The sequence below is a fragment of the Corapipo altera genome, unplaced genomic scaffold (assembly GCF_003945725.1).
Source record: "Corapipo altera isolate COAL_440 unplaced genomic scaffold, ASM394572v1 51, whole genome shotgun sequence".
In the NCBI taxonomy this organism is placed as follows: Eukaryota; Metazoa; Chordata; class Aves; order Passeriformes; family Pipridae; genus Corapipo; species Corapipo altera.
This window is the reverse complement of record NW_020884892.1, coordinates 4503824-4527375: the sequence shown is the minus strand read 5'-3', so window position 1 is coordinate 4527375 and position 23552 is coordinate 4503824. Positions and strand designations below refer to the sequence as shown.

The window sequence follows — 23552 nt, the reverse complement described above, 5'->3', positions numbered from 1 at the left end:
ACTGTAAGGAACACAAACCTGGCACAGCTCCACTTAACTCCTTCTTTTCATTTTTATCCTTATAAAGTAAAGACATAAAGGAAATAATGGAGCCAGGACTGGGATGGCCAATTCCAAGCTGAAGTAAATCAGTGCTCCTGTTTTAAAGGTTTGAGCTGCAGCAAGGCTTGGAAATGCTTGAAAAACAGAAACTGGAGTCTGAGCATGAGGCTTTAGTGAAAAAGGGTAGGGAATAGAAGAATCTGTAAGTGTTTTTCAGATATTCTGAACTGATTCATGTTGCTGCTGCTTCACTGCTTCCGTGGAATGCTACCGAGTCAGAGCAGCACAGCACCTGATCAGTTGTTCAGTTCAAACTTGGAAAAAGGAAGACTTGTTTTGACTGTTACTAAAAAACATGTTTTCTCTGGGCTGAAGCACAGCAATTGTTAACAGCTTACACTATTTAGCCACTGTTGTCAAACAATAAAAAAGAATATTTAATCCAAATGAAGTAAAAAAGGAGTTGTAGACACCAAAGTGGAGTAATTTGCAGTGGAAACTGCAAGGGTCCTGCAGCTAAACCTTTTAATGATAAGTGCATGGAACCTTTCTGAACCTGGCTTGAACCCTGTCTCATAATAGAGCTTATCCCTAAAAAGATGGAATTCTTTCTAAACTTAAACATATACTCACCAATTATTCTTTCTTTCTTATTGTATTCTCTAGGGGAAAAAATAGAATAAGTTTTTGTATGTCTTGATTTAAACCACAGATTCTTATAATCAGTATATATTGTAGGCCATGTTTGACAAATTTAGTTCAGCTGTAGGACTACTTGTTTGAGCTGGTAACTTCTCACTTGTGATGAGCATAAAAGAGGTTATTTTCTGTATACCTGTGACAGAAAAGCTCTCAGAGTGTGTTTGTTTTTCTCTTGTGAAGAACAGCTTTGTTTATGACTCAGGGCTAAACTATTCAGGAAGACAGAAAGCCCTTTGGAGAATGTGTTTGCAACACACTGGTCCTAATGTGGTGACCTTGGTAAAACCAAAGTTTTAGGGACTAATTACATAGTACAAAAGTGGGAAATAGCATCCTTGAGTATCCAGGGTGGTGTGCTAAGACCCTTGGGTGCTCAAAAAGTGAGACTATGATTGCAGTATGGGCTCTCCAAGCTATGCCTTGCTGTTTTTCACTTCCAGCATACTCAATTGAAAGGCTAAAAGGTCTGTCAGATTGTCTTTTTGCCCTTGGGATACACTGAACTCCTGAACACTGACAGTGTCAGAAACAAACAAGATCCTCTTGAGCTTCACTTTCAACCCATAAAAATTCAGATAAGCCCTAACTTTTTAGTCTTAACAGCATTTTAGATTTTAGACCTTCAGAATTTTCTGATGCATAAAAAGTAAAAGAATGGTAATTCATAAATCGAGCACATCCGTACGTGCTTTCAGCATGAAGGCCTATGTGTGAGCTTCATCTAAAGATATAATTCAAACCCTCTAAACACGTAAGAATTTTTCTCCAGAAGGATTTAAAAGCTACAGCTCTGTGCAACACTTGAAACAAAGAAATAATGCAGTCTGAAACAGCAACATCTGCACCTTTATTCAACTGATTGGACTGATTAAATTCTTCTTTCTAAGACATTTATCAGGTTGCACTATCAGCCATAGGAAAAGCTCTCCTGAATCAAATGGTGCATTGGGTTACTGGGCCCAAGTTATGTCAATTTTGTAGTCCCTGGAAGGTGGTGATGGGGCTGGCACCATAATTAGCTGGTTTTATTTTTTCCCAGTTAAAAAAAAGCGCCCCGTTTGGTGGCCTGAGAGTGCAAGGACTTCGGTGCAAGGCTTGACGGCACATCTCTGGATTCGTAAGTTCCTCTTCTTGGTCTGTCTCTGTCTGTGTCATGACATATTAGGTTTATCTTCCCTTTCTGCAAACAAATAGGTGCTATAAAATTTATTGCACATTATGAAAAGGCAAGTTTTCAAAATAAACAGAAAGTTTCTATGAATATGAATCAGTAACAGGAAAAGCCAAATACTCCACTAGTAACTTCAGATCTTGTCTTCTCTCTTCTGACATGAAAACAACAGCAGGAATGTTTCCTTCCTCTTCTTAATATAAAACTTCTAAATTCCCCTATTCACCACATGACACTGGAGCCGCTTACCAAAACTTTGTGGTTTTGAAAGATGTGTCAAGACTGAAGAAAGATGACACAGCAGCATCTTGAGACAAAAGACCTGTGAAATTCAAATGCAAAATCCTCTAATAGATTAAAGGTTACATTCTGTGCCCATGTACCCACATACTGCTTTTATTGGCATCAGTAAGAGCCATGGATATACATCCAAGGATGGATTTTGGTTCTTGGATGTTTTTTTGTAGAAAACCCCTCTTTTTTAGAAAAAAAACCCTGTGCTGTATATAAAGAAATTCTGTACTTACAAACTAAAATTATCAGCAACAAGGTGGCAGACAATCCTCCTAGAAAATATCTGAAAATATAAAATTATCCAGAAAGTTTAGAAATAGTCACAGGATGCATATTCGGTTAAAAGAGTTGAAGCCTGGGTGGGAGGAGGAGAAAAGGTTTTTGCAGATGAACCCTCTGAACTCTGGTAGGTGAACTGCAGTTTGAAACTTTTTAAATTGCGTAAACTATTGAGGATTATCTCCAAGAAAAAAAGACCTCAACTTTCCCAGACTGAAACATCCACTTAAAAAGACGTGGATGCATTCAGATTCTTCTCAGCCTGCCAAAACCTCTGTCCAAGCACACTTTGAAAGGTATTTTTCATATCTGCATACATTTCTTATGTTTGTGCATATCTATATAGTTCAGATAATTGCCTGCATCGACTATCATGTGAAAATAGATTTTCCCAGAAAGATATAGGGAATTTTGAAAATGGGACCCTTAATTTAAATTTTTTTCACCAGTTGAAATGGAATAACTACTAATGTCAGAAACAGCAAATAAAAGAAATAAAAATTACCTTGTACATATTGAAATGATTAAACACATGATCAGTGCAACCATCTGAGAAACGACATTTTGCACTGTCCTGGATTCTAAAATAAAAATCAGAAAAATAATTTTAATGGGTTTTCAGGAAAGTAAATATATGACAGGAGGTGTTTTGAAAGACTACCTTCAGCTTGTGAGACCAGTCTCTTCAGTTCCTTTTTAAGAGAACTTGCCTAGAGTGATTCAAAGCAGAAACCTAATTTTCATGCTTTGGGTGTCTCTCAGGAGTCTTTTTCTCCCACAACCACAGAGACACTATGCCCTCCATGCTCTCAGAAAACAAGCTTTTCTGCATAATTGCCCGTTTCAGTTTTTGTTCCCATGCCTTTCCTCCATTTTCCTCTTCACTCCACTTTTTTTTAACAAAAAATGGGAGAGGAAAAGTTGTGAGCAGAAGGGAGTAAACAAGTAAATAACAATTTTAATATTTTGTTAATTTAAATAATTCATTTAAAATATATGTTTAAGGAAATAAATTCTATTTTGCAAGGGACCAGATCCATATTTTTAATGTGAGTATTTTCAGTTCACTCAAAAATGAGGCATGTCAGAATAAGAACATAACATACCTCCATTGCTCAAGGTTTCTTCATTTGCATTTATCATAGATGGTGAGAAGGGTTTTGAAGCACTAAATGGTTTCTCAGACTGAAGAAACTCATCATCGTTGATGAGAGATGCTCCATTATGTGCTGGAATTTGCCTTTGTGACACATGGTTATTATATCCGTAAGAAAAGTCTGAATCACCTACAAAAAGTGCACATATAACTGAGATTGCACAAAAGAGCTTTGAGACTTCGTGTTAATGAACTGGGGAGGGAGTTAATTGCTTAATCACAGGAGGGGCCCCAAATTGTTATGGGTTATTGGCAGGTCCAATGTACGCAGGACAAGATATGCAGAGTAAAGACAAAACTGCATAGAGTATAACATGAAGTTATTGAAAGACCCAGGTGAAAGCAGACAGTGCCAGATATTAATCACACCAGAATAAACAGTACTGATGACGACTTTGGATTCAAATTCAGTTTAAAAATGCCTTTTTGGAACAAAGGTCTTTACAAACTCATGTGCTGGTTTAGTGCCAGAAGCTTTATTCCCCACTTTGAATTCTGTTGAGCATCCATCCTTTATCTGCACATCCTGGCAGACAACCCCCACAAAACTTACAAAAAGAGATACTCAAAGTCCCACTAAATACAGTCTGTAATATTGTAGTTTGATTACCTGGTACCTGATCAAGGCTTACCAATATCGCTGTGACTGGCTTCTAGTTTACTGCATCCATCAGTCCAAGGATCATCTACATGGGAGGAATCCATATTGCTGGGAATGGTGGAACTGAGCCATGAGCTGGAGGCACTGAGGTTGAACAAGCTGTCAAGAGAGCGACGGATTTTCTTCCTTCGCCTGAATACACTAGAAGAAAAAAATATGTTGTCAAGGAATAGAGCTAATTATTCTTGCTGAGCACTAAAACTTGCAGGAATGACATGAAAGAACCAGGTTCTGGGTGCTACTCCTAGCCCTGTTCTTGCCCCTGGGTGTGTCACTAGGAATTACTCCCGCACACCACAGTATGTCAGAGAACGTATTGGCAAGAGGGCACATCATGCTGTTGTGATACTGGAGTCTGTGATGCTGAATGATATCACAGCTATTGGTCTCTGATACTGCTGTATCATGCTACTCATGAGTTTCACCCTGCCATATGAATCCATTGAACTTCAACTTTTTTTGAACTACATTTTATATACCTGGCTAAACTGATGTTCTTCTGAAATCAACAGAGGTTTTTCCGTGAGTAAGAATTTCAGGGCAAGATCTTTTTTTTTATGTATATATATATATGTATATTTGTGCGTGTGTTTTTTAGATATAGGTATTTAGTCATTTATATGCACTTTTTTCTTAGTCCTTTCCAGAGCAACACGCCATTGGCAAAATGAGCTGTAGCTCTCCTTTTTTGTTATTGGAAACAACTTCAATTATAGCAAGTGTGTACTGAAGAGTTTTTAGGTAGTAAGACATGACTGAAAATCAGGTTATTTCAATCCCTGCACTCTCTAAACTAAAGCAATTGGGATGTTCCCATTCAGAAGCAATGCTGATCTTATGCCAGTCAGAACATAGACAGACATAGACAGCTCTGGATAAGGCCAGAGAGGTGGAAGCAGTTGCCAACACGGAGTAAAATCTGCACATAGTTCACTTACCGAATTAAATTCTCTTTATATGTAACTCTTGTGTGGGATGGTGTCAGTGTTACGTTGCCCTCTTCATCAGACAGAAAACTGTCTTCTGTCAAAACGTAATAACCATTAGAAAGCAGACGAGGGCTGCGGCGGCTTGGGGAAAGGGAGCCTGTTAGAGGGCTTGTGGAACACTCATAGGCAGGATCATCATCCAGAAAGGCACAAGTACAACTGAAAATGAGAAATGAAAGCTCCTAATTTAGTGAAGGTCTAGACAGAGCAAACCCACCATTTAATAGCAATGAATTTGCATTCGCAGCTGAGGCAGGCTGGTAATGACATCAATTTAAAATATGTGTATGTAATGATTTTTGTACCAGGGGGTTTCAGCCAGCTGAAGTGTGCCTGCATCACGCTTTCCAGAGCTTCAGATTACAGGAGGGATACGTGCCAGAGGAGCATTTCATGCCTGTGTGGAGCCAGCTTGAGCTGAGACGTGCGTGGTGTGTTTCTGTGGCAGCGCTCTTGGCCAAGGAATCCTGCCACACCTACACCTATCTGGAGCCATCAGAGGCATCCCAGTATTTTGCTTCTCTGAGTTACTCTACGTGGCACGAGCTGGGTGCCTCTGAACCAGACAGGATTAATTTGTTCTTTTATAGCCTAGCCATACTTGGAGAAGATCTAAGGATACATGACTTGTAACTCTCACAAATCCTAGAATACCATGCAGCTAGAACAACATGACATAAAGTCTACACATAGTGATGACTTCATCCAGCACTGAAACACGATTGACTCTGAGATGAAATTTAGCACAGAAAAATATACTATGTGGTATTTAAAATAGAAGTAAGTAGTGACAGAGGTGAAAGAATCTAAATGTCATAGACATTTTACTTAGCTTAAGTAAAATTGGATTTATGGTTAGTCCTTTCTCCTCAACACCTCCAAGTTCCAAATTGCGATGCAGTGACATCTTTGAAAGAAAGGAAGACACTGGATTGATTCAGTGTCTGACCTGCATTTCAGTAGCAGGTTTAACTACCCCATATGGCATGTCACAGAGTTATACCATAATTTCAGTGTAGGGAAAAGCAGATGGAAGAGAGATACTCCAAAACCTTGTAATTGCAAAGCCAGTGTTTCCAACCTCCACAGCAGTACTTCTGAACTTCCATTTAAAGCAGTAATTAAATTAATATTGGCACTACAATTCTAAGTGGCCCAAAAGGTATTTTTACAAAATCTACAACAAAATAAAATTAAGCAAGTGTGACTTTCCTCAGTACCTTGGAAAAATATGTTGTGAGAGGCTGTGTCTATGCTCTCCATTAAATGCTGTTGAACCTGCAGAGGCAAAGGTGAAATATGAAGAAGCTGTTACCATATTCACTGGTTGGTACCTTGTGCATATCAAAAAGATCATAAAAAAGCTAAAAAATGAAAAGGAAATTAATAGTGGGGTTAAAGGAGATTAAACAGATAAAAGAATGGGGGAAAGACATATCGTTTATAAGAAACTCATCTGAACAACGCAGAATCAGAGGCAACCAAAATTAGATAACTGTGCTTTGCACAGATTACAGACTTCAAAGAAATAATTGTAGGCACAAATACAATAACTGCAGTAATTTTAATGGTGTTTTACCAGAGATCTGCTTCATGCCAAAACCAGTACATATACTGGCAATATATATAGAAGAGAATGGAAAGTACACTGTTACCATTACATTATATTTTCAGATGAAAGTTGCAGACATAGCACAACAGGCACAGGGATTGTGACAGTGACAAATATTTGACAGTAATATTGTGGTAGGAGACTAAGGAAATAGGATTTGTCTGGATTACCATGGCTCAAGCCTGCAAAGTGCTGCTGGGTGTTCAGCACCTGACAGAATCAATCTTAGGAAATATGTGCAATGGCTATCCATAAGGAGAATTTATATCTGTTATTACATGAAAAGATAAAAGATATGATCTTCCCCTATATTAGCTTGCTTCTTCTATATCTTTAGAGCTTCAGACTTACAACATTGTTAGTAAGTGTCCATCATTCACCTACTAGAGGAGATAAGTCTAAGAGAATTTTATTTTTTTCTGTTCAGTTATGAGCTGAGGCAAAGAAAAGACACGAAGGTCAGTGTTTCCACTTTGGTAATCTTGTTTATCCTCATCTGGAGTTCAGTTGTCAGTCACACCCTTGGGAACAGGAAGGGTCACCAAAAAAGAGAAGTAAAACCTTCAGGGTATTTTTTACAAATCAGTCCTATTGCCCTGCTCCCATACATATTGTTTCTCCTACCCCTTAAAAAAATCACTTCACCATGCAAAAATTATGCTCTAATACTTCCAAAAGGAGGAGACAACTGGAAGAAATTTGGTGGAGGTACAGAGAGATCAAGTAGCATCGGTCAGAATACCACAGAGCAAGTTGTACAAACAGGGAGAGCGGTGGTGTATTTCATAGTCTGACATACTAGAGCTACTGTTTTTTACATACAACTAGCTTCTGAAATAATTTCTCTTATTTTAGGCAAAATCATGATTTTTAAAAGAGCAAAAATATTGTATTCAAAACCAAGAAATCCATCCAAACTCTAAAAGAAAATACAGGAAGAACTCAACAGGTAGTTTGTAGATCTGGATATAAACTAAACCCAGCAAAATCCCAAATCTTATCAATCAAACAAGATCCCCTCCACAAGATATTTTTTTTTTTATTAAAAGCTCTGACAAATATGCCCAAATTGACTTGCTCCTGGTGTCAGTGCAACATGTGAGAGTCCATACATCTTGAAAAGGACTGTTTCATACACTCTCGGTTAACAGGGAATATAGATTACCTGGAAAAGACTTTTAAAAGAAACACAAGTATGTTTCATTTTACCTTGTTTGAAAATTAGGAACCGTAAGATTCTATCATTAACATATATCACATTATTAGTTATAATGTATTCTCAGGCAAAAATGATTGATTCTAGAGCAAATTTGTTTGAAAAGGGATATAGAAGTGTATCTCATGATCAGTTATACCTACTACAATTCTCTAATGATTTGAGCAAAACTTTCCAGCAACTGAAACCCACAACACAGATGTATTCATATGGGTAGTGCTTTCATTAGAAAGTGTTGACACATAGTGATCACAGTGGCAGAACAAACCACAGTCCTTCTGATACTCATTTGAATTATTTCATAACTTTGCAAGGTGTGTCTCTGCAGGATGCTTTTTTATCCACCACCTTCCACAGAAATAAAGTTTAAGATAGAACAGAGTATATACATCTATTTATAAAAGACAGTGAGCAATATACACATGCAACTATATTACTGGGAGGTGGTGAATTTCCCTCTTTTCAAGAACAGTTAATAAGCAGCTGTAATTTGCTTTCAAATTGTTTTAAGTAATGATAATACCAAGCTTCTGTGAACAGTCGTAGAACAGGCAGTCCAACAGATTTTTTTGCTGCCCTTGATCATGAAATTTTTTGTCTCATGAATAATGAAAGAGTTCCTGAAAATCATAATTCAATCAATGATGGAGAAAACATGGAAACATCATGTTTTAGACAATGCTGCACAGTGTTCTGCTTTCATTTAATATTCAGTCCTAGTTCTGGGCTATTAATAGCGTGAGAAGCTATAGTAACGACATAAGCAAGCCAAAACAAAGCATCTCAACCACCACTGCACAATGAAGCACTAGTATTGTATCTGTAATCCACAAAATGAGCCATCAACAGAGAACCTTTAAACTATGGCATGCAAAAAGACCAATAGCTCTATGAACTCTAACTAAAAGTGAATCTGAGGTGAATGTGGTAATATTTTATGTAAAGAACTCAAATAAAAATTTAAGGCAACAACTCCCCTTGAATTTCAAAACACATAAAAGTTCATGTTATAATATAAATAAAAATCACAGTCCAAGCCAGTCAGTTTTAAATACTTTCCCTCCAAAAATCAAATTAGTGTTCAAGCCAATGATGCCATCAGTTTACAATCTAAATATTTACATTAGTACCTGCCAAAATATAGTGCTAACTATCAAAAGCCCAGGCAACCAGTTTTATTCTATTGTACCTATCAAACACAAGTGTCTGCAAAGAGAGTTTTATTTGTTCACACATATCAGTTATTTTTGAAGAGCAGTTTAGTCTTTTCTCCCTGCAGGTAATGATAACAACATTCACAAGAACGCAAAACTTCCTGAAGAGCAGCATAGAAATGAATCCAAAGCTTAGTTATTCCTCAGCTGACAAATCTATTAAGAGATAAATAAGTCTAAAATCTTCCAAACCTGGAAAATCCATCTCACAATTAACACAATGTGTGCAAAAAAGTTTCTTATGATCAGCCTGAGAGCTTGTCGATGGTTGGTGGAGGGTGTTCCTTTGGCAGCTTCCTGGGAGAGATCAGCTCTGGCTCTTCGGAAAGGCAGGTTATGAAGTCCCCTGTTTCCTTTTGAAAACAGCCCCGTGCAATCAGCGGCACAGAGACCGAATGAGGTCACACTTCCTGTAAAGTAGCCTCCCATCAGAAGCATTCATTTTGAAGATTAAGATTAGCTCAGTGAACACTCTTACAGGCTCTTGTGAAAGAGGAGATACACTACAAATAACGTTTCACTCCAACGATCTTTTCTCATAAAGAAAAGTGACACGTTTCTGTTTCAAATTTACTTTTCTACCTCACGCAGAAAACTTTCAAGTGGTGTATGCAAATCATTCCATTTGTTGAAATACTTGTCAGCCTGACAGGCTTTGATGTAAGAAAATGATTCCGCTACCAAAAAAAAATTCCATGTACAATAACAATATTTTGCAAAAGCACTATTGTACAGAAGATGCATTTGCTGGGAGTTCAGAGTTGTTTAAGTTTCATGGTCAAAAACATTATTGCAAATATATACCATGCAATGTTAATATAAATTCCATTGAAAGGAGAAAGGAATAGTGCCACTTGTAAACATATTCATTGTTGTACTCTATATGTTTCGTACTGTGTAAGGTATCAATCCATCATACCTTGAAGTATACAAAAATAAAGTCAAATCCACATAAGAGAAATGGAGCCTGAATAAGATGTCCTGTCAATCAAAAGGATTTGGCTGTAGAACTATTACACACAAAAGTAATATAAATCAGTTGCTTGACACTGAAGAATTATACAGCCTTAGGGGGTAAAACTTCATCTCCAAATAGATAAAATATTCTACTAGTTATATCTCTAGATGTATCTATGTATCACTGACAAAAGAAGAAAACATAAATCTAGTAAAATATGATTGATTTGATTTAATGATAGTTTGTGGGTTTTTTCCCCTTGGAGAAGGCAAAATATTTCTACTGATAAAAAGGAATATAAAAATCTCACCTCATAGAAAACAAAACAAAAATAAGAATTAGGAAATTAGGATGTTGCAAAAGACCTTCTGTTTGGGAGTTAAACTAAAATGAACATTGGTCCTTTTGCTCGAACATGAAAACACAGGAACATATTCAGTCTTCACATCAGTTCTTTTAATTTAGTGCAATTATGCCCATGAGGAAATTTAGTCCAACGCTATTTCCATGGATGCATCACAGCAGCATTTCCCTGGCCACCCTGTCTCTCTACAGGCAATGAATATAAATTCCCAATGATCTTTAAAACTAGGTCACCTACAGAAGAAATTTTTTTACACACACTAATTTACTCCTTGGGCGTATTTTTGGTTTCTTTTCATATTCTTCTCAACAGAAAGCAGTTAATTCCAAGCTTGGACTGCTTTTTGGAAGGACTGCATTTTAGAATGTCCTGTTTGTCTATACAGTTAAAATATATTGCGTCTACATCATGTTTAGACTTGGAGGTGTTTTCTTTTTTAATCACTAATATTTGTATCTGAAACTCACTGTTCCACAAGCATTTGATGCATAAACTTTGTGCACTGGTGAATATTTTATAGGTGAGTGCTTGATTATAGTTAGTACATACACACAAGGGTATATATATATACAGCTTTTTCTCTTTCCCTCCCTGTTGGTCCTCAGATTTCCCACCTCACCCCAAGCCCTGTCTCAATCACCAGGTTTCAGATTCTACAAAATGAGTAGAGCAACAAGATTACTTGCTGTGCTGTAGTTTTGTGCAACCCACAAAGGGAAGGAAATGAAAAATTACAATACTAGACACCACCCATCTTTCTACTCTTCTCCCAGGCTTACTCTACTTTTGATGCACCATATTGTGCTGGGTCTGACAGTCCAAGAGGGGAGAGGCTGGGGCAGCAACATGCTCCTTGGGAAAGGCCCAACAGGGAGTCCCTTCCTCTTTAGTCCTTAATTCAGGTTCCCACCTGACTTTGTACCCCTGGATTCCTCTAGGCTGCTGGCTGCTGGAATGGGAACAGCTGGGGCAGGGCATTTTTTGGGCTCCCCCTCACACTGTTGTCTCTCTGAGCTCCTCTGTGGGTGTGCAGATGAGCTTTCAGCACATATTACACCATAACTCTGCCATCTCAGCAACCCACTGCAACTCAATGCAGTGCACTATTAAGCTAAACACACAATTTTCAGGAAGGGTATTTTCCTGGTAGAGTTAATTGAGTGGCTGTGGTGGAGGGAGTAGAGTGCTTATTGATTGAATGCAACTGAAAGTAATGTGATGCTTCTGCAGCTCTCTTTGAACCTCCTGGAAACCTCACAGCCTTTAGCTTTTCCACCAGCTTCAGTGATCAAATCAGGCCATTTGTCCCATATCACAGAGCTGTGCCAATACTTTATACAGTATTCAACAAGTAAAAAATATTCTGAGATATCTGAAATTTAATTGAAAAATTAAGAAAAAAAAATCCCCCAAAACGGCAGGGGAAGGGCTGACCATGAGAACCTCAGAGGAACAACACTGAGCCAAAATGAAGGTCTATGAAACTGTCCTTGCCTGCAGTCTTGCTGCATGGAAAATTAAGACCCATTTCCATACACCTTCATGAATGATAACATTTTAAGCTAAGTGCATTCCTTTATGCGGCAGAAACACTTAGCAATGTTTGAGGAACCCTGGTAATTTAAAAAAAAATAATCTCACAAACCTAGACATTTAATTTCAATTTTAAGAGAAGGCTGATCCTGCCTTAAGTTAGCATTACATTGTAAGTTACAGAACTGACACATCATATATGATTTTAATAACCTTATCAGGTCAGCTGTATGAACAAAGATTAATTTTCTTTAATGAGGAACAAAGTAATTTTTAATGTCATCAGATGGCAACCCCATCATACTCTATCAGAGACTTTCTTAGATTCGGGTTCGATTTCTTTTCCCCCCCAAATTAATTAATTTAGCTTAATTATTCCTGCAAAACAGGCAACAAAGGGCATTTTTTTTGTTTGCATGGTGGAGTACAATGCATAGACCTGTAAAACTTGGAATTAGCTCTGAGCCGTGCTGATACATCCATACTGCTTGGATCTCAATAAGAGCTTACCTGCAATAATGCTGTGTCAGCTACCTCTGTAGTATACTATGCACACAGATAGACAAAAAGTGTTTAGAAAAGATCTAAATCAAGTGAACCTGCAACGTACAATGATATTTCTCTGTACAAAGCCATGACCAGTCTGTGTTGTATCTCATTGCTCTTTGATTATATGGTAGCAGAAGGAAATTTCCTCGGTATTTAACTTGTTGTAGACATGGCCAAATGCCACATCACAAACAGTGTAATAGTAGATACGGAAAAAATAAAAGAAGTGCTTCCGTTAAGAGTCTGCAGCTCCCTGACCTTGCATCTGAAAATACTGCTTTAAAACTTTTATCAGAGAAAGAAAATAAAAGGAAGAGGCTCAAATCCATCAGCCAAAGCAGAATTTAGGCAAGGTTTCTAATAGGACTCAGGTGGGTCCTCATTAGAGTTCTTCATAAATTTCCTCACAAGGAGAACTGACTTTACTGAACAAGAAGGTAGGAACACTAAGAAAACACTAAGAAAAGCAACAAATCTGTACTAAAAGCTGTCTGACTTATTTTTATTAAGGATGAAAAAAAGTTCATGAATCAGCACACTGCACTGTCTGCAGTGACTAGAAGCAGTCAGGACAGAGTCAGCTCCTGGCCAATCGTTCTCCAGCAGCACCTTATTTGCAGAGAATAGAAACATTAATGCACTGATCGCTGGTCTGAGTGGAGAATGAGTGGGAAGAGGTTTGATGTGGCAGGTGTGCGTGGTGTGTGGCTTGTTCCTAAGCTAGCAGGTCATCAAGCTTCCAGCACAAATCTACATGACACATTTTAGGACACCCAGACTGAGAGGGAAAGGACAAGGACTAAAGCAGATAGGACAGGATGGGGAGATTGCTTATTCTCAGCTCTAAAGGGTGTAAAAGATCATGTCCACTATGTGGTCAACCCAGGAAGAACTCATAAGACATGGTGAAGACTTGATTGCCCATGTTCCTTGTTTTCCATGTCACTGCAGTTAATGCTGGACAGACCACCTACATAGCAGCACCCTGGGGGCTGAAAGCTGAATAGGCCACTTAGATACATGCAGCTTTAGGGACCTTCTAGGTGCTCTAACTAGACATGTAAAATCTCAGTCTTTGGTTGGGAGTTTCCTTGTGACATTTTGAGTCCCAAAATGAAAATTAATATTCCTCTGGAGATGGTGCTGCGCTGCTGCTCACTGTACCTGAGAACCTGTGCAGTTTCTGTGACAGTCCTGATGTGATCTACATGGACCAGAGGGTCTTGTACCAATGTACTGTGAAGGCTTTTGGCCAACATATGACTATAAAGGATCATAGCATGCTTTATATATATTGAAAACCTATAGTTGAGAGGTGTTGGTACCACTCATTCCTGAGACAACAGTACTGGCAAAATACTGATCATACTGATGTCATGGTCATTTCTATAGTAAGTCAAGCTGAGTGAGGCACAAATGAAGACATAACAACTGACGATGATACTCTAATAACATTCTTTAAAATGCCTGTCTTTACACAGTGCCCTTATCAGTTGTGTCTCTGTAAATAACCACTGTAGTCTGACAGTGACTGAGTTCCTTTCTGCCTGTCTACCAGTACTTAAGCGAAGTCTAAATTTGTGAAACTTGTGCTGAGAATCCACAGGCCTTTCTTGGAACTGTTTGCAATTTTTCCAGCAATGCCTGTGCCATATTCGCATTTTCACCTGGATTCAAACTGATGTCCTGGACTAATTCAATGTCTAGGGAGAGGCAAAGGCACAGGGAGCCTTGGTATCCAGAGGAGGATCATGACACACTAGAGGCAGAGTGGTTTTACAGCTTGGATGCTCTCCAGCATTGCATAAAGATCAAGGATTTGAACGTGGCCTACAAGGCAATTAAGGACAGAGAGCAGAACTCCAATAGCCTTCCAGGAACCTGCCCATGTGATGCCAGCACAGACACAATGGCCAAGTATCAAGAAACAAGTGACTCCTGCCATGAACACATGCTCTCATGAACAAATGCTTTGCAAGCATTTTACTGGCAGGGTTGGGCACTAAGGGCTAATCTCAAAATCAACCACTACCCTTCAGCCCCTGAGGACATCCCAGTTTTCACAGGACCACAAAGAAGATAGGAAAATATCACATTAGTTTTACGAAGTGACTGGTATTGCCTGCTAGCAGATGCGATGAATACTTTTTCATTCTCACTCCTGGACTCCACCAGTTTGGACATGTGAGTTTGGGAGTTCTGTTTTCCTTCAGTCCAAGTTGCAAAGTCTCTCTATGCATTAACACTGTCTGACTACAAGCCCATCCTTGCCAGACTACAGGGTTTGCAGTGCTTTGCCTGTTAGGCTCTCCTTTCCCTGTACAGGACTCCCCAATATCATTACGATGCTGATAAACATCCCGTTGCTGAGTGCTCAGACAGTGCCTCCAACTCAGCCGTTGTCTTGGCAGGACATTCCTTACCCACCCTGAGGTCTGCTCTCAGAAATGGCAAACCATGAAAAACACACCACTGAGATATGCTTGTGAGCCAAGAGCACTGTTGATCTACCGTAAAGTATATGCTGAATTTAAATCTTACAGGGAAATACTCTAGGAAATCAGTGCATAGAGCAGGTATGATTAGTATAGCTTTTGTTCAGCACTGCTGTCATCAAGGCTTTGAAAGAAAAGTCAGTAAAATATTTATTGATGTGTTCCAATCTACAGAATCTACCCTAAAAACAAAACACAATCCAAGACAGATAGCTGCAATATGTAAGGCAGAAGTAAGTGATGCATCGCACAGCAATGTTTGTAAGGAAAAAGCACAATTACATCTCAAGAGGTCTAACATTCATTGCAAAATAGTATTCACAGCACAGCAAATGTTGAGTGTGCCCCCAAGAAATATCAAATGATACACAGAAAGTGGTTTAACGAGGCTTCAACGTGACACAGCAAAGCTGCCTGCATCCAGAACAGGTATCTGCTCCCTTCCAGCCATGCAGAGCATCAGGGTGAGCAGCTCACTCTGGTGAGCAGCAACCTCTGCCTCAAGGAGTCCCTTTAACCCCATTAAATGTAAATGTTTGCTCTTTCTTCTCTTTCTTTGCATGGATTTGGGACTCTTTCACTAATGTTGGAACTCTGATAAATGCAAATTTCATTACCCACCCGGCTTTAGCATGTTTCATTCCTTAGCATCCTCACCTTACTGTACTTCACCCTTAAAATATTGCCAGTAGGGAACCCTTCTTCTAGTTCACAGGTTCATGTCACCTCTCCAGCATGCAGTGAAATGCAGCCAACAGCCAGCTCTCTGAGAAAAATCATTTGTTGAGTTAAAGGCACTCTGCAAAGAACCAGTGAGCAAGTGAGTAAAAAATGTCCAGCTTCAGTATCTTTCAAAACTGGAAAAAAATGGGGTTTGTATCCCAAACCGGTGTGGTTACTATTTTGTTTGGTGTCTATAGAAATGGGTGGGAACTACTTTCTTTTCCCATACAAGGCCAGATGCTACAAAACTCATCCACTTAAGGGTATTTCCCAGCTTCTGGAAGATTTAGGGCTTTAAGAGGGAAAGGTAAGTGTTTGGTGAGATAGTGGAAACCTTCACAAAGGAGGGAGGAATTTCTGGAGGGGAAAGAGTTTCTGGGATGAAAGAAGAAGGGCAGAGAAACTGAAGAGGAGGACACAGCAACTTGTTGTCAGACATGGTGTCGAAGTAGACCAAGGAACTGGCAGAAAAAGGAGAGATGATGATGGAGCAGAGCCAGGTTATGACCAAGCTGCTTCCAGAGATGGATAGAGCAGGGCAGAGGTGCTGCTGCACGTTTGCTAGACTGAGACTGTGCAGACACCATTTGAATACAAGCACCAGCAGTCATCTTAAATACGTCTTTCTACTATAATAAAGGTAAACCCAACAATTTAGCTTTATTCTGCTGTCACCTCATGATTGCAATATTTGACATTTAAATTGGTTCCTTTAAGGACTAACACAATCGCCCACAAGAAAAAATAAATGGCACAATAAATAAACTGATGTCTGAGTTTCTCACCAGGTGTTTAATCATGCTCCCAGACCTTTCCTGAACCCTTCCAGTTTTCGGATGGCTTTTCTGAACAGTAAGTTATTTTAATAACAACGTACTGGTGCCAAGTGCAGCAATAATGTCACCTCTCTACTCCTACTCTGTGCTTCCATGTGCATGTGCTTTGCAAAGACTGCATTAGTCTTTTCAGCATCAACAGCATATCATGAGCTCATGCTCAGCTGATTATGAAATCCTCTCTTCCCCCTCCAAGCCTCAGTGAGTCACTGACTGGCAAGATAAAATCTCCTATCCAGTTTGGTTTCCAATTTATGGTCTGTATAATATTCATGATGCTAAAGACCTACTTTGTGACAAAATTAAACACTACAGAAGTAGTGAAATCTCTTTTCCTGCACCTCTCCCTTGTCATGTTTTGGTGTCTGAAGGAAAAGAAGGACCAAGTCTTTCCATCATGGTGAGGTCGACACCATTGCTCTCCCCTGTCCAGCTGAGCATTTTAACAGGAAAGGCTGGGATAATGATGAGACGTCTCTCTCTCTGTGTAAAGTTTGAAGTATGGTGGAAGTTTCAGGAGAAAGTGAGGAAAGATAAAATGGAAGGCAGACAGGCAATTCAACCCTGTTTTCCTACGAGACAAACTAAATATCAGATATGTTTTTGTGCTACAAGAATAAAAAAAGGTCTTGGCCAAAGTTGCTGCTTTATGGTGGAACAGTGTAGCTGAAATGGGGTCCTGGATCATGGACAGGGGTGTGGAGGCACTGGGATGGGCAAGTCAGGGCCACCAGAGGCTGTGGGTACCTGCAGGGGGCCACCAGAGCAGGGGTGGCTATGTATGAAATGGTAGCAAAGAAATGGGCACACTGGCTGGAGCTCCTTGTTTTCCTAAACGTTCTGATAATAGTGCAATGAAATGCTACCCTGTACTGCTGGACCACAGTGGACTTCTGTTGTTCTGAAGGCAGCGTGGTAGAAGTCACACATAGCACCCTGCATTGGGTGTCCCTTCCTCTGAGTCCTTAATTTGGTTCCCACCTGCCATTTTGCCCCTGTGCTCCTCAGAGATCAAGGAAATGGGCGTTTGATGGCCTGATTGGCCCCAGGAGCTGCCAGGGCAGGGATTATAAGGGCTCACCCTCCTGTGCCCTTCTGTGAGTGTGCAGATGTCCATATTACCAAGTACCTGGGGCTTGCTGTGCCTTTGCAATCTTCTGGCAGCTCTGCCTCCCTTTCCCAACTCCCTCAGCAGTGAGACTTCACACACTGCTCTGAGCCCTTCTCATGCCACAGGAGAACCCAGACAGCCGCTGGCAGTCAAGAGCATGACTCAATCACCCCACATACCCAGCCCCATCCTCACTGCCTCTGCCACCTCTCTCTCCTTGGACAGAAGCACCTTCACTTTTCTAATGGTATCCTGATCCTGCACATTCATTGCCACTCAGACAGATCTGCACAACAACCTTCATCATCCTGTAACAATCCCTCTAAACAAAAGCCTGCATCAAAACTACGCTCAGGGCAGCAAGAACTGAAGAATTCAAATGAATGTAATGGCAACTTCTTTACTGAAAAAAAGGAAAAAAAACTTCTCACTTCCTTTCCTTTTTTTGTTTTCTTATTTTGTTTGCTGTGTTTTTCTTCAAGCTGCTTTCTTCCTTCAGTCTCTCCTGTTTGCCATCACCTTCCAGAAAATTATAACAGGAGAAAATCAAAGGAAGAAAAAGAAATACCATAGCAAATACTTTAAAATATCCTACTGAACAGTCTGCTTATAAAGATTCTTCAAGTGGGAGGCAGCCTTATAGGGATTAAATGAAGCAGATGGGTTGACCTCGAACAGCAGCCAAACACCCACACAGCCACTCGCTCACTCCCCCAGCAGTGGCATAGGGGAGAAAATAGAAGGAACACAAGCGGGAATCATAGAGTCCTTAAGGCTGGAAAAGACCTCTAAGATAATCGAGTCCAACCATTATCTGAGCGCTGCTGTGTTCACCACTAAACCATGTCCCCAGCTGCCACATCCACATGTTTTTCTGAACACTTTCAGGGATGGGGATTCCACCACTTCTCTGAGCAGCCTGTTCCAATGCCTGACCACCCTTCTTATGAAAAAATTTTCCCTGACATCCAATCTAAATGTCCCCTGGTGCAACTTGAGGACATTTCCTCTTGTCCTGCCATTTTGTACCTGGGAGAAGAGACCTACCCCCACCTTGCTACAAACTCCTTTCAGAGAGTTGCAGAGAGTGAGAAGGTCCCCCCGAGCCTTCTTTTCTCCACGGTAAACATCCCCAGCTCCCTCAGTTGCTTCTCATCAGACTTGTGCTCCAGACCCTCCCCCAGCTCCGTTGCGCTTCTCTGGACATGCTCCAGCACCTCAATGTCCTTTTTGTAGTGAGGGACCCAGAACTGAACACAGGATTCAAGGTGTGGCTTCTCCAGTGCCAAGTACAGGGTGACAATCATTGCCCTGGTCCTGCTAGCCAAACTATTGCTGATACAGGCCAGGATGCCATTGGCCTTCTTAGCCACCTGGGCACACACTGGCTCACGTTCAGCTGCTGTCAACCAGCACCCCCAGGAATGTTTGTAGATCCAGATAAGGACAGTTTAATAAATGAAGGAAAGCAAAAAAAAAAAAAAAAAATCTAAGCCAAACAACCCAACCCAACCCCCCCCCAAGCAATGCATAGGCAATCACTCACCACTTCCCACCAGCAGACCTACACCCAGACAGTCTCCCAGCGACAGCGACTTTGGAAGACTAAAGCCCCACCATGCTTCTTCCTCTGCCACAGCTTTTCTCGCTGAGGTCAACGTTTTATGGCATGGAATATCCCTTTGGCCGATTTGGGTCAACTGTCCTGGCTCTGCCCCCTCCCTGTCTCTTGTCCACTCCCCATCTACTTCCTGGGGAAGACAAGTGAAAAAAAAAAAAAATGCAAGCCTTGATGCTGTGCAAGTGTTATTCAGCAATAGTCAACACACTAGTGTGTTACCAACACTGTTTTAGCTACAAATCCCAAACACGGCAGCACATGGGCAGCAATGAAGAAAGTTAACTCCATCCCAGTCAGACCCAGTACAGTCTCCACCCCTTGCTCCACACCATTACCACCATACTCACGTCCTACATTCTCAGTCATCACCATCAACCACAACTGCCCTTCTGGTCCTTTGACACGTGCACAGACATCATTCCCTTAGTCTGTGGGACATCTCCCAAATGTCCATACAAGTCTAGTCAATAATTTGGTCCATGACTTGTAGGAAGCTGCTGTGTGGAGCACATCAGATGGTTTTGCACAACACAACAGGATCCACTGGCAAATAGAGCATATTGCCTTTCACCTTCTGCTATTTATTATACTTTTGGGCTTGAGCCACCTCCTCAGATGATGCTCTGAAATCTCTGCCTCCTGGCCCAACAGTGATCTCTTCCAGCATTCAAGTTGTAGCACACATATAACATAGGAATGCCAAAAATAATGTTTCGTCATTGTTTCTGCCTGTCAAAAAACTTCCTACCAAAAATTCTCTGTCAGCTTTCTACCACAAGTTCTCACCAGAGCTTCCTGCTGGAGTTTTCCTGCCAAAAGATCCTGCTATTGTTTATGGTTATCATATCTCCTCGAACATCTGAATAGGGCTACGTGCCAAGAAACCACGTACAACCTCCTTTGAACACTATAAAAGTTGAGGAAAAATTTGGGAAAAATCAAGGGGACAGCAAAGAGAGAGAGAGAACCAGTTACCCTAGCTGAGAATCTCTCCCCAGCCCCCCTCACTTTTCTTCTGCCACCATATGCTGCCTATCTGTCATGGGAGACTGGAATTCTGCCAGCCTGGAGAGGACTGAGAACCACTGTGTGACATACGTGAGTTATATTTTATTTTTCCACCCTGACCATATTTTTGAGGGCTGAAAGGTGTGGCTGAACTCGGACCCCTGCACGGCCTGGGACATGGCTCTTGGCATGAGCAGCGAAACCACTCATCCTAGCTGCATTCCAGAGAACTAAAGCTGTTAAGACACCCCCCTCCCCCCCCACCACCAGCTCCGTGGAGAGGTAGTTTTTGGTGGTATCTTTTCTCTGCTTCTAGAAGTAATCTTAGCATTTTCCAACTTTTTCTTATTTTTTCCTCTTTGTCTTTGCATCTCTTAGCAATTAATAAAATCAGTTTTGGTATCAACAGATAATTTGTGTGAGTTTTAATTTTGCTCAAGAGTATATACAAATCTGAAGTTCTTTCTGCAACATTTAAGCAGATTGTAACACAAGGGCACTGGGTTTTCCTCATTTGAGCCTGCTGTGTGATCAATCCTACCCTCTTACTCCATGTAGCTTCAATTGCATGATGTGTAGAGGTGACCCTTCCTATGAACATCTAGTGCAGCACGAGCACCTTGAACCCTTGATACCCCCAGCTCCAGAACCTCAGCAGTCAACCTTGGGGCCTTCCAGGTATTTTCTGCCAGAGACTCCAGGTGAACAGAGCATGTTTCTTACAGCTGATACTTTTTGGACAGGCCCAAGGGCTACCACACGAACCATCCTGCTGCTGTTTAGGAACTGTGCTGGGTTCACCTTGTCCAGACACCAGGTGCCCACCAAAGCTGCTCTGTCACTTCCCTCCTCAGCTGGACAGGGGAGAGAAAATGTAACAAAAGTCTCCTAGGTCAAGATAAGGATGGGGAGAGATCACTCACCAGTTACCCTCAGGGGCTCGGCTGTTGCTGGTGGCAGGTCCATCTTGGATTGGCTCTGTTGGACATGGAGGAAGTTTCTGTCAATCTCCCACAGAAGCTGCCCCCCCTGGCCCCCAACTACCAAAATCTTGCCACACAAACAATACATTTGAAAAAGTTCTTTAAGGTCACTCAGTGGAGAGAACTCGCAAGGTGACTGTGACCCAGAATATGCAGTTTCCAAAGATGCACTATGCCTAGGAAAGCTTTTTTATTAGCTGGTGGAAACTTGACATTTATCTTACTGATCACATCCATGGGGATATGATAATGCTGATCTTGCTATTACAAGCTTGGAAACATCTATCCTGGAGAAGAAGAGAAAGAACGTCTCCATGAGACGGTTCCCTGAACACTGGGATGGCAGCAATGCAGGGACCGAACGCCAGACTTGGCTCACGGTCATTGCCTTTATCAGAGGTCTCTCAGGCAGAGCAGAACACAGTGATAAGCAGCACAGCAAACAGCAAGAGCTGACAACAGCCATGCAGAAGCTTTGGAGCTTAATGTGCAGCAAGAGAGGGAACAAATAACTGGGACCAGCAACAGCAAGTAGCAGCTTAACAGCTGTGAAAAACAGACAGACCAGTCACCACAACTCTGGGTGCCACAGGGACAGCAGCGGGGTGGTTCCACCAGCAGCCAAGTGCCCACGCAGCTGCTCACTCACCCCTGCTCACAGAGGGATGCAGGGAAGCTGAAATGAATAAAAGCGAGAAAATCTGTGGGTCAGATAAAGCCAGTTTCATGGGCAAAAAAAGTGAGGAAAAGACAGGCAGCCATAATGACACTGTAGCTGGTCAGGGCTGTCCTATGACCACCAGCCACTGGCTATGGCACCCCTGCAGCCACCTTCACCCCTTTTTCTCCTTCTCACAGAATCATACAATGGCTTATGTTGGAAGGGACCACAGTGGGTCATCTTATGCAACCTCCCCACTTAAGCAGCACCATCCTAGAGCACATGGCACAGGATTGTGTACAGACAGTTCTTGAATATCGTCAATGAGGGAGACTCCACAAACTCTCTAGGCAACCTGTTCCAGTGCTCAGTCACTGTGCAGTAAAGAAGTTCTTACTCATATTCAGGTGGAACTTCCTGTGCATGAGTTTCTGCCTGTTGCTTCTTGTCCTATTGCTCAGCACCACCAAGAAGAGCCTGATTCCATCACCTTGACACCCTCCCTTCAGATAATCACAGACATTGATGAGGTGCCCTCTCAGTCATCTCTTCTCAAGACTGAACAGCTCCAGCTCCCTCAGCCTTTCCTCGTAGGAGAGATGCTCCAGTCCCTTCACCATTTTTCTTGCCCTCCGCTCTCCCCTATTGCTATGACAGAGGCTGACAGTCCGTGAGGGCACTGAGAAGAGGCATGACACTGACAGTGTCCCCATCGCAGGGTGTCTCCAACCCAGTGTCCCCAGGGTGGTGTTCCCAGCCCAGTGTCCCCAGGGCAGTATCCCGAGCAGTGTGTCCCCAGCGCAGCCCAGTGTGTCCCTGTCACAGTGTCCCTATCCCCGGCACACTTTTCCCAGAGCAGTGTTCCCGGCACAGTGTCCCCCGGGCAGCCAGTGTTCCTGTCACAGTGTCCCCATCCCCGGCACAGGGTCCCTATCCCAGTGTGTGCCCAGCCCAGTGTGCCCAAGGCAGTATCCTCAGTGCAGTGTCCCCAGGGCAGCCCAGTGTCCCTGGCACAGTGTCCCCAGAGCACTGTCCTCAGAGCAGTATTGCCCGTCCCAGTGTCCCCCACAGTGTATCCCCAGGGCAGCCCCATCCTGGCACAGTGTCCCCATCCCAGTGTATCCCCATAGCAGCCCAGTGTCTCTGGCACAGTGTCCCTAAGGCAGTATGCCCAGCCCGGTGTCCTCAGCCCGCTGTGTCCCTAGGGCAGCTCAGCGTCCTTATCACGGTGTCCCCGTCCCTGGCGGTGCCCCCCTCCCGGTGTCCCTGCCCACCCCGGGCTCCCTCAGCGCCGCCGCCGCTCTTTGTCTCTGTCTCCGCCCGCCCCCGCGGTGTCACGTGCCGGGGGCGGGGCGCGTCGCGCGGCGGTGACGC

The 23552-nt window shown here is 41.9% G+C and overlaps 1 protein-coding gene across 2 annotated transcripts; it reads right to left on the bottom strand.

Annotated features, from left to right (window-relative positions):
• Positions 1-1569: 1569 nt before the first annotated feature.
• Positions 1570-9633, bottom strand: TMEM71 (transmembrane protein 71). 2 transcript variants are annotated; one of them, XM_027645691.1, is made up of 9 exons: positions 9529-9633; positions 6515-6572; positions 5244-5453; positions 4277-4446; positions 3595-3774; positions 2994-3069; positions 2443-2492; positions 2165-2237; positions 1570-1924 (listed from the first exon to the last, which is right to left on the bottom strand). In XM_027645691.1, coding segments are annotated over exons 1-9 (831 nt in total). In that variant the 5' UTR covers positions 9542-9633; the 3' UTR covers positions 1570-1923. The 2 variants fall into 2 exon arrangements, with proteins under 2 accessions (XP_027501492.1, XP_027501491.1); XM_027645690.1 differs by having other exon boundaries at positions 1570-2237.
• Between the last annotated feature and the right edge of the window lie 13919 nt (positions 9634-23552).

Coding starts and splice junctions, on each gene's coding strand:
- TMEM71 (XM_027645690.1), bottom strand. Junction 3,070..3,594: donor AGAAACCTTGAGCAATGGAG/GTATGTTATGTT, acceptor TTTTTATTTTAG/AATCCAGGACAGTGCAAAAT. Junction 2,493..2,993: donor ATCATTTCAATATGTACAAG/GTAATTTTTATT, acceptor TTATATTTTCAG/ATATTTTCTAGGAGGATTGT.